Below are 11,569 nucleotides of genomic sequence, written 5' to 3'. Positions count from 1 at the left end.
AGGCTCACGCGCTGTGCCAAGGGGCGCTGATCACTGCAGAGACCGGCTGGCTCTGGGACCCATTTTGTCCCTGTCCCTCCCCTGGCCCTGTGCCCAGGGATGACCCACAGTAGACACAGCTCTGCAAACTTATCTGGGATGCCAGAGGCACCGAAGCAACTCTGGGTCACCCCGGCAGCCACTCCAGCTGCCTGTCATATGTTAGGTGAAAAAGGACCGATTCTGTGAAACCTGAGGACAAGCAGCGTGTGTCGCTGCCACCAGCCTTGCGGCAGCTGACTGAAGTCGCTTGACCCTTCACGCCCCCTCATGCGGGTCCCCCTTCCCCATGCCCGCAAGCTGTGCCCACAGCCACAGACCAGTAGGATCCTCCACCCGGCTCACCCTCCGTCCTCCCACAGGGCCGGCGGGCGGAGCGAAGCTGCCGTGACGTAACCGGGAGGGGGACTGTGCCGAGGGGCCCGGCTCCACAGGGCCAGTGCAGGCGGCGCAGCCACCCGCGCCTGCAGCCTCCATCTGCAGCTCGGCGCTCAGAGTCTGCGGACCCGGCGAGCTCTCGGCGGCGCGAGGGGCGAGCCGGAGCCGGCAGGTCCAGACGCCGATCGCAGGGTGCCAGCAAAGCTGCTGCGCGCCCTGGCGCCGGGCTGGGCTGAGGACAGCCGCTGGTGCCTTCGAGCTGAACGAGGGGATTGCATCGGAAAAGAAAAGGTGAGGGGGGGGGGGTCTCTGTGTGTGTGTGTGTACGTGTGAGAAGAGAGAAAGACAGAGAGAGCACGCGTGTCGGTCGCGCACTTGGGCAGCTGGGTGCTTCTGCGCTGCACGGCGGTGCTCGCCTCGGTGTACCTGAGTGTAGGTCCCAGTGCGTGGTTCGCCGCCCTTGTGCCATTTGAGGGTGATTTGGGTGGGAATGAAAGACTGGGGGTGTCCGGGCGCGAGTCGGGGGCTGTGGACCGTGTGTGCTGGAACCAACGTGTCTGCACAGCCGCATGCCAGTGTGTGTGGCGTGCGCCCCTGTCAGTCCTGGTCCCCCAACCGAGTATCCAGGTGGTGGCTGCAACGGGGACAACTTCTCTCCCAGCCGCCTTTAAAAGGGCCCAACTAGAAGAGAGCGAGGCCATTGGGGGGTGAGGGGAGGACGCTGCCCCCGCTCCTGCGGGTGTGCACCCCGACATCCCAGCCTCTGAGGAGCAGGCGCCCGAGCAGAGAAAAGGGGCTTCTCTCTGTTCCTCCCTGCCTGGCCTAGGAGACGGATCCGGAATGGTCTAGGGTCCGTCCCCACCCCCCACCCCACCCCCAGGCTGAGGGGACAGCTTGCCGAGGTTTAGAGAGAAACCACTGAGTGGCCCGCGACCAGGAGGGAGCCACCAGTCAAGTCCACCAAACGTCTGTCACCCGCTTTCAGCAGTCTCTGACGCCTCCACCCTCCTTTGCGTTTAGAGGCTGGGGGTCCTGGCACCACAATGTTCGATCCCCACCCCCTTCCTCCTGGAAATAGCAGGGAACCCTTTAGGAAACCCTTGGATCTGAAGGTCAGAGAGTTGGATGAACAGGCAGAGGATTTTCTGTACCAGCGGGGGAACCAACTGGGTGGTCCGGAATGTCACCTCTCCCCCCATGCCCTTCTGCCGGCGGCTCCTAGCCGTTTCCTGGGAGCTCTAGCGCTGCGGTGGCCCGCACCTGGCAATGGTGTCTCCCCACCAGTGGGACTCAGGCTCCAGCCATGCCGAGATCCACTCAGGTTCGCAAACCCCGAAGGAAGTAGGGGTGGGGGCAGAATAGGAGAAAGATGTTAGGGAGAAAGTAAAAACTAAAGCGCAGTAGTAAATAGCACCACCGCTGCTGCCTGGTCTCCATCCCGACACTCAGTTCTTAGGCTGGTAATCACAGCCCCTCTGGTAAGGGCTGGGGATGTGTGAGACCATTCTCACCCTTCTCTCCAACAGAGTCGGGACCCAGTGTCAGAGGAAACCAATAATCAGCCATTTCCACTATCAATTCTTAGGCTGGAAAAATGAAAAAGCACAAAACCAAACCTCCTGTGTACTTCATTTAGCCACAATTCAACAAGTACTGACCACCCAACATTGGACTCCACTTTTGATGGGACCCCAATGAAGCAGAGGTCCCTCAGAGACCTTAGTTAGGCAGCTGCCTTGATTGTTGATAAAACGAGATCCACTGATAAACCCATTTCCGCCTTGGAGGAGCCTGCCCAGTCCGGACTGGCTCCCCAGTCGGCCGCCTCTGCCCCCTTCATCTCCACTTGTCCAAAAGTGGAGAAATACTACTTCTCAGCCTATTTCAGAAAACAATTGACCCCATGCAGTTCCGTCTTACTGGGTGAGACGCCAGCCAAAAACACATATAGGTCTGGGGATCAACATTTGATCCTCCAGCGCATGCCGGCACCATCATCACCCCTACCCCAAAACACGCCAGACAGGGCTGCTGCAGCCCAGGGGTCTTCAGTCTTACCCAGACATGGGGGTGGGACCTTGTGTATTACACAGACGGGACCCGGGAAATGCTAATGATTAACTGCACTCCAACGCAGGCGGCTTAAATAGAATTCTGGGTCTGCAGAATTCAAGTAACTGACAAGCCAGTTATAAGTGACAGTGGAAACAACCCAAGTTAATCTAGATATATATATATATATATATATATGTATATGTATGTGTGTGTGTATATAGATATATATAGAGATATATATATATATATGTGGTTTCTTTACAGCTCCTGTTTTTAATAGCTACCAATTTGTGCTTTTTACCCAAGGCAGACATTAAATCCCAGGTCCCCCAAAGTACTTTGCAGAAAGGTCAGCCACAAAGCCCAGATTCCACGTTACAGACAACTGTGTGATGGGGAGATTAGCGCAGAGACACGAAGCGATGCGCCAGGCAGGGCAAAATGAGTCAGAGGCAAAGAAGGATCCTCAGTACTTGTTGCCGGCTAAGTCCCCCTCGAGTCGTCAGGAGTCTCTCCAAGCCTAAAGGAGCAATCTCCAATCTTCACTCAGGCACCAGGAGGAGTGCCCTGCTCAGGGGAAACGTGCCCGCCAAGCGAATTATTCCCACTGTGTGCCGAACACACCATCCCTTTACCACCTTCCCTCTTCATATAGTCAACATCCAGCTCAAGCGTTCCCCTTCCCAAGCCTCCTCTGCACACCTCAGGAGCAAAAGGCATTCTTAAATCCTTTGTTCTTGCTGCAATTCACACCTTACATGAGCTGGCTTCCCGGCCCATCTCGAATAAAGAAGCCCCCAGTGATGGTTTTGTTTTGTTTTTAAGATTTTTATTGGAGAATTGGGAGGATAGGAACAGTGCTGGGGAATTGGGGAAGGGGAACAGACAAGTTGCTGTCCTTTTGTTCTTCAGTCTAGTTGTGGAGGACATTGCTTCACTGGCCCAAGTTGGCACCATCATTGCGCTCTTCCCGGGCGAGGCAGATCAGTCGCCGGCTTCTGGACAGCCGCTCACTGCAGCTACTGGCTACACACGGTAGCCCATGGCAACCCACTGCCACAGGGGCTGCAGCCTACGCCGTCGCCCACGACCCACGGCGTCACCAACGACCCACGGCAGCCCAGCTCCAGTTTGAGCTGTTGTTCAGCATCTTAGCTGTAGAGGGCAGTGTCACTGGCCCTCATATGTGGGATCCGAACTGGGGCCCTCTGGCGTCCCAAGCCAGCTCTTAACCATCGCGCCACTCGGCCGGCCCCAGTGATGGTTTTTGAGTGACTGTAGATCAGTCATTTAATTATGGGAAAAGCTACTGTCTTATACCTCAGGCCAAGCCAATAGTGTTACAATTATTTTCTCAGCACGGAGGTAAAACAGAGTCAGCTGCTTCAGACCAAAGCCCCATCATCAGCTGCTAGCTTTCCTGTCCACTAGGCAGCAGATGTGGTGCTGTGAAAAACGCAGAAGTTGTGGGTGTCCTGTGTTCAAATCCCAGCTCCACCACCAATGATGTGCAGGGAATGGGAGCAAGTTGCTTAAACTCGCTAAGCCTCAGTTTCCTCATCTGCAAAATGGAGACAATTGTCCCCGCCTCACAGGGTGGTGGGGAAGATCAAGGGGACAGTGAATGTGAATGAGCTACATCCGTGTTTGGAACCTTCGGTTCACTTCTGTGAATGAACGTGGCTCCTGTTTTTGTCCTTAATCCAAAGGGATCGCAGGCAAATTCTCTGGGGTGTTAGGAGGCAAGCTTCCTGCTGAGGAAGCTCCGAGGCAACAAGGCGGAAAAGCACAGGATATTGGAGAAACAGAAATAGCAGAAACAAAAATAAACTAAAACATACATTTTAAAAACGAAAGCAAGCCAGATTTTTAAAAAATACGTAAGACTAAATTGGTTCATTCTATGTAGGCAGATTTTAATAAGAGAGATAAATGAGATGGCAGAGGGAAAACGGGGGAAAGGTAACACTTACTGAGCTCCGGTCATGAGCCCAACACAATGTGAGGCGTTTTTCACATATGTTTCATCATTTAACCTTCATGACGCCCCATTTTAACAAATGAGAGCCAGAGCAGTTAGGTGATGCGCATAAGGTCACATGGGCTCTGTGGTGGAACCCTGGTTTGTTGTACCTCTACAGTCTGGGATTTTTCCACTAATGGGTTTTCAGAATGGAAAACCTCCAAAGAAGTCGGCAGGTCAGGGTAGATTTCCTCATGGGGAAAAGCCAAGAACGTGAATGTGAGACCCCTCGGAGGTCAGAGGCTGGACTTCTCCATGCTCTGCCTTTTTACTGTTCAGCCCAGTCAACTTCTTAGGGATCAAAGTACACTTCTTTTGTAGCCACAGTCAGCTCCCACATGTGTGTGATGGCTTAACCCAGACCTTTCCCCACTACTGGACAAACAATTCAAAAATTCTGCACCCTGATGAGAATGGGCTCATAGCTCTACATTGATGGGGAAAGATAACCCAATTTTCAGTCGAAGAATATGTCTGAGAGAGTAAACCAGAGACATGGAAGGCTGGCGAGAGTTTGAAATAGCCTCTGACTGATGAGCCAATCTCCCATTTTCCCTTGCAGATGACACAGTGGACCCTTTGCCTCGGGGACCCATTAAGGTGAGAATAAGACCTTTGGCTGGTTGGAACTAGCCTAGGACTATATGGCAGCCATGGATATGGCATATGACCTGCTCAATGGAAGCCAACCCTTGCTTTCCTCTCCATTCGACCTCAATGGCTCAGTGGCAGCCGCCAACAGCTCAAACCAGACAGAGCCGTACTATGATCTGACGAGCAATGCAGTTCTCACATTCATATATTTTGTGGTTTGCATCATTGGGTTGTGCGGCAACACGCTTGTCATTTATGTCATCCTCCGCTATGCCAAGATGAAGACCATCACCAACATTTACATCCTCAACCTGGCCATCGCCGATGAGCTCTTCATGCTGGGTCTGCCCTTCTTGGCCATGCAGGTGGCTCTGGTCCACTGGCCCTTTGGCAAAGCCATCTGCCGGGTGGTCATGACTGTGGACGGCATCAATCAGTTCACCAGCATCTTCTGCTTGACCGTCATGAGCATCGACCGATACCTGGCTGTTGTCCACCCCATCAAGTCGGCCAAGTGGAGGAGACCCCGGACAGCCAAGATGATCAATGTGGCTGTGTGGGGCGTCTCTCTGCTGGTCATCTTGCCGATTATGATATACGCCGGGCTTCGGAGCAACCAGTGGGGGAGGAGCAGCTGCACCATTAACTGGCCGGGTGAATCTGGGGCATGGTACACAGGGTTCATCATCTACGCCTTCATCCTGGGCTTCCTGGTGCCCCTCACCATCATTTGTCTTTGCTACCTGTTCATTATCATCAAGGTGAAGTCCTCTGGGATCCGCGTGGGTTCCTCCAAGAGGAAAAAGTCTGAGAAGAAGGTCACCCGGATGGTGTCCATAGTGGTGGCTGTATTCATTTTCTGCTGGCTTCCCTTCTACATCTTCAATGTGTCTTCAGTGTCGGTGGTCATCAGCCCCACTCCAGCCCTGAAAGGTATGTTTGACTTCGTGGTGGTCCTCACCTATGCTAATAGCTGTGCCAACCCCATCCTGTATGCCTTCTTGTCCGACAACTTCAAGAAGAGCTTCCAGAATGTGCTGTGCTTGGTCAAGGTGAGCGGCACAGATGACGGAGAGCGGAGTGACAGTAAGCAGGACAAATCCCGACTGAATGAGACCACGGAGACCCAGAGAACCCTCCTCAATGGCGACCTCCAGACCAGTATCTGAACTGCCTGAACATGAATCAATAGAACGCCAAGCTCTGCCAACTGGCAGTGTGCGCCCTACCCCCACCAACATCCTTCTTCCCACCTATCGCACCTGGCTTCTAGAATAGGGATTTGTTCAGCATGAGTCCAATTCAGAGAGCAGTGTTTGAGTCGGCGTGTCTGTGTGACTGATATGTGTTAAGTTGATTAACTCCCCCTTAAAGGGAACACTGAAATGCAGGCAGACAGTTCAAAGCCTGGGAAAAGAGGTGATCGTGCCTGGAAATGATCCTTTGAAATGCTGACACTCAGCAAAAACAGACAACGATATCTGTGTATGTGTGTGTTTAAAACCCAACGTATAATCTTGTGTTCTTACATTTATACTTGTATATTCCTCCCTAGCCCCTGTACAGTCATTATCTACATTTCCTACACACAAACACACAAGTAGCAAATCCAAGCGTGCGTAGTGCATCTGGACGTTAATTACAATATGGTACCCGCAGAAATGGACCATCCGTGGAGCCAATAAAAGTTTAAGCTTCAGGGGTCTTGCTGGCTTGGGCAGTATGTTCACACGGCCACATGTTTTTGTTCAAAATTATAAAAGGAAGATGTTTTTGTATTATTTTTCTGAAAGAGGGCGCCTTAAATTGTGTACGCGTCCAGCCTCACAAAACTGGCCTCTGTCCCTCGGCGTCTGCTTCACTCCTTTCAGGCAATTAGATAAAAGCAAGAAGGGGAAGGGAGGAGGTATTTCAGGAGCCAGGACATAAATTCATGTGTTTCCTCTTCTTAGGTATAATCAAAGAATTATTCATTACCCAAAAGGACTTAAATGGTTATGGTCATCAGTCATTGTATTTATCAAGACAAGGTGGGCTTTGTTATAACACTGCATTTTTTCTTCTCAAATTGCTTTAATTTTTCTTAGGGAACCAAAGGAAATGGGGTGATGGGAATCACTAACATGAAAGGCAAAAAATAGACTATAATTCCGGTGGGGAAACCATTTTATGCTCCCCATCATGAAAATAAATGAGTAAGAATGAAGAAAAAAATGCATCTTTATTAGAAACCATGAAAATTGGCCTTTTTTAATGCCAGACATATCTTCCTAATGAAAATGTAATTCAACAACCTCTCAAAGGGGTTTTTAAAGGACTCGATACAAAGCTGGGCGCTGAGAAAATCACAATGCATCCTAAGGACCTGAGGACATTGTTCCCTAAACATAATCAGCACATGCACCAGCCACTAAACACATAGCATTACAGGTGTGTGGGTGTGAGCGCTGGAGGGTGCCCCATCCTCGCAGGTATGGCCATGCCACCTTCCTCACCCACTACACACACGTCACGCATCTGACCTCTAATGCCACAGACTCGGCTATGCCCCAAGCACTGTCATAGGCAGGCGCGAGGCACCATCAGTGGCATTACTTCTTTTTGTCCCTGACATGGTAGATGGGCTCAGGTACAAGGGACAGGAAGTGAGATGATGCCCATTTCGTGGATGGAACACAATTTCCAGGGTGTTTGTCAGGATGCATCGCCTCTGGGTTTATAGGAAAAGCTCCCTACTAGTGTCTCGTGTACAGATTTTACCCTATTCTAGAATGAGCTTCCCTCTTCTGGCTCCCTACACAAGGGCTGCTTGACTGTGGGAAGGACCAGGAACTCCACGTGTGGCTATCATTAATGTGCTGTCCTTCTTCTAGCTGTCTATATTATCCACGCCACCTCACTGCCAAAAGTACTTACTGTGCCCTAGAAAAATACTTTCAGTAAGATTTACGACAGATAAACAAATCCTTGCAGAAATAAAAAGAAGAACAATTCTAAGGTGAGACTACGGGGAAAACTGTTACACAGAAATGCACGCGGTAAAATCCCACACCGTCACTAAAGGAAGGGTGGGTGACAAGTTCAGCTCAGGACTTCCCAGCAGCCACAAGTAACAGAGTGACACCTCCCTCCCTTTCCCCACCTCCTCCTCATTGTCTTGCATAAAAACAAGCAACGATTTGGAATGAAATATTTTAAACACAGCCTGACCATTATTACAATATGAGGTGTTCCAGGGTCTTTGAATAAATGCTGATTTTTACTCAGGGAAGTGATTCCAAAGGATGGAGACTTGGTAAAAAATGATTTCAATGGGCCGGCCGAGTGGCTCAGTTGGTTAAGAGCTCGCTCAAGAGTTTGAGCTCTGAGCAACAGCGGTTCGAGTCCAGCCCGAGCTGAGCAGCTGCTGAGCTGCCAACAGGTAGCAGGATGGCTCAGCTAAAAAAAAAAATGATTTCAAAGCAGATAGAGTAATTCTATAACACTCGTAGCCTCATGATCAGAGAAGCTGCCTCCAAAAAAGCCGGGGTCCAAAGCCGCGATCCGAAGTCTTGAAACAAAATGCAGACCCAGCATATGGTGAGTACCCAACTAGCAGGGCGATTTCTAAGGCTCTAAGGTGGGGCCTTGGAGACTGAGGCTATAATTCCATCTGGGGAAGGTCAGGTTTCTACCATGGGAAGAGGTATTCTCCGCTTTTTGTAATATGTCTTTCAAGGGTGACTTGCTCTCTGGTTGTTTTCTTTTATCCAAGAGGGAATCAACATTTTCAATTCAATGTTCACATAATTTTAATTCCAAATTTTGTTTTTTAAGATTTTATTGGGGAATTGGGGAAGGGGAACTGCCAAATTGTTGTCCTTCAATCTTAGTTGTGGAGGGCGCAGCAATCTCAGCTCCAAGTCCAGTCACCATCCGGCCGACCGTAGGCAGTTCGTGGCCGCTTAGCTCAAGGTGCTGTGTTCCATCTTAGTTGCAGGTGGGCGTAGCCCACCATCCCATGCAGGAGTCGAACCAGCAACCTTGTTGTTAGGAGCACGTGCTCTCACCCAGCTGAGTGATCCTGCCACCTGTGGCAGCTCAGCTCAGGCACAGCTCACTGGCCCATGTGGGAATTGAACCGGTGACCCTGTTGCTCAGAGCTTGCACTCTTAACCAACTGAGCCACTTGGCCAGCCATTAATTCCAAAATTTAATCTTGGCCTCCACTCAACATTTCGTTATGAAGATAAATCTGTTGAGTGCTGGGAGAGAATAAAAAGTAATGCACTTGGGCCGGCCGAGTGGCGCGTTGGTTAAGAACTGGCTTGGGACGCCAGAGGGCCCCGGTTCGGATCCCACATATGAGGGTCAGTGACACTGCCCTCTACAGCTAAGATGCTGAACAACAGCTCAACCTGGAGCTGGGCTGCCAGGAGTCACCGGCGATGGCATAGGCTGCAGCCCCTGTGGTAGTGGGTTGCCATGGGCTACCATGAGTGGCCAGCAGCCAGCGTGAACAGCCAGCAGCCGCAGTGAGCGGCCGTCCAGAAGCCAGCGACTGATCTGCCTCTCCCGGGAAGAGCGCAATGATGGTGCCAACTTGGGCCAGTGAAGCAACGTCCTCCACAACTAGACTGAAGAACAAAAGGACAGCAACTTGTCTGTTACCCTTCCCCCAATTCCCCAGACTGTTCCCATCCCCCCAATTCCCCAATGAAAATCTTTAAAAAAAAAAAAAAGTAATGCACTTGATTGATGTTAGGATACCTGATACCTGGGATTGTGCAAGCTACGCCTTAAATGGGTAGCGAAGAGCTGATTAAACCTAAGTGGATTTAGTGAGAAAGGTACCAGGAGAGATATGATGTTGTGGCCTATGTTCAGTGATATCAGGTTGTTTCAGTAACACAAAGAGTTCAGTAATATCAGACACGGAGTTGAAACTTTGGTGGGGTTCATGTTGTAGACTGGGACAGTCTAAGAAGACACAAGGACAAGGACACTGGATGATGGACGGACATTGCATTTCCTTCCTTCACTTGTTCTTACAAAGAAGAAGGAAAACAGAGGGGGAGGAGTCACTCTCTCTTACTTGTGGCTGCTGGGAAGTCCTGAGCTGAACTTGTAGCCAACCTTTCCTTTAGTGACGGTGTGGGATTTTACTGCATGCGTTTTTGTGTAACAACTTCTACAGGCTCACGATTGTGCCTCTTTTTATTTCTGCGTGCGTTTATGTACCTATCATAAATGGTCTACAGAGAAGAAAATGTGGACTGGCGGATGGGACCTCCAGAGCTGGCAGCGAACTGGAGTCTGTTTGCTTATTACACAGATTTCACCTCTTCTCCATGACCGAATACAAGTGTTCACTGCTGACGCTTTCGGCCCCAGCTGGCCTACACAGGAGCGCCGTGCCGGAGGAGTGTACAGTCTGGTCCCTGAGACAGGTAGGAAGGACATGGCTGTCGAGATACACGTTCCTAGTCAGCTCCGAATGTGACAGTTCAATCAACACAGTCAAGTCACAATGGAAGGCAGAAATGAACCTTGGCCTTGTGAAGCAAGATGGCAAGTGGATCATCGCGAGCTTCCCTATATGGTTGGGAAGGTCCAAAATAGGGTTTCTGAAACATGTGCCATCATAAGAATCACAGTAGCTGACAAGCCAAGCCTTTGAGCGTATAAGTCATGACTTATCCTCAATCACTTGCCTAATCTGCATTGTTGCCAGATTCAAAAACATCAAATTTCCTAGCAAATGTTCTATCAGCAGAAACCTTTACCTAAGTGGTTGTTTGGCTTCTAATAAGGAAATTTCTGGGAACATTCCCATAGGCAGAGTCTCTCTTTTTTTTTTTCTTCTAGCGGTTCATCTAAAAAGTGGGCACAAGGGACTGGATTCTACTTACAGCTGAAAAGCTTTTATAGCTGTTATCTGAGTTGGCAGCTATTAGGGTTGAGAAGAACAGCTCAAGGACAAGCTTTCACACCTCCCACCCCCACTGCCACTCTCAACGACTGCCCACCCCTTCCTTTAACTCAGCAGCGATCAAACACGGGCTGATCATACAGTTTTCTACTTTAGAAAGCTGTGTCAGGTTGTAGGTGTCTGGACTATGCCTAAAACCAGAGCTAAATATTAACCAAGACTTAACCAAGCTAAACATAAAACATGACTGATTCTCCCAGGATTGAAAGTGAGTATAATATCATTAAATGAAACGTGGTGGCTTTATCACGAGGCTCAGTGAACGTCCGCCTGCCGTTGGACAAAGACTTTAAACATGAAAGCACAGATGACACAGACACTAAACTTCAGGTGGGTGGAGAGGGAGTGTAAATGGAGAAGGGGAGAGGCTTCATTTTTTCATCTCTCTCCTCTCTCTTGGCATTATTGAAGGGACAGATGCGGGGAGAAAAAGACCTCTTTGCCAGGATATTGGTGTCTGGTTGGGAGAGGTGGCTCCCGGTCCCCTCCTTACCCTGCTGGGACTGGAA

General features: G+C 50.2%; 1 protein-coding gene across 1 annotated transcript; it reads left to right on the top strand.

The window, feature by feature from the left end:
* Positions 1-450: 450 nt before the first annotated feature.
* SSTR2 (somatostatin receptor 2) lies at positions 451-8,351 on the top strand. Its single transcript, XM_019650947.1, has 2 exons — positions 451-708; positions 5,058-8,351. Exon 2 carries the CDS (start codon positions 5,140-5,142, stop codon positions 6,256-6,258), a length of 1,119 nt encoding a protein of 372 aa, XP_019506492.1. The 5' UTR covers positions 451-708; positions 5,058-5,139; the 3' UTR covers positions 6,259-8,351.
* Positions 8,352-11,569: the final 3,218 nt, after the last annotated feature.

Source organism: Hipposideros armiger, unplaced genomic scaffold (assembly GCF_001890085.2).
Source record: "Hipposideros armiger isolate ML-2016 unplaced genomic scaffold, ASM189008v1 scaffold_150, whole genome shotgun sequence".
Lineage (NCBI taxonomy): Eukaryota > Metazoa > Chordata > Mammalia > Chiroptera > Hipposideridae > Hipposideros > Hipposideros armiger.
Note: the sequence above shows the minus strand (reverse complement) of the source record. Positions and strands in the feature narration are given on the sequence as shown.

Bases quoted from the DNA above. Each gene is read 5' to 3' on its own strand.
- SSTR2 (XM_019650947.1), top strand. From the start codon at position 5,140: ATGGCAGCCATGGATATGGCATATGACCTGCTCAATGGAAGCCAACCC.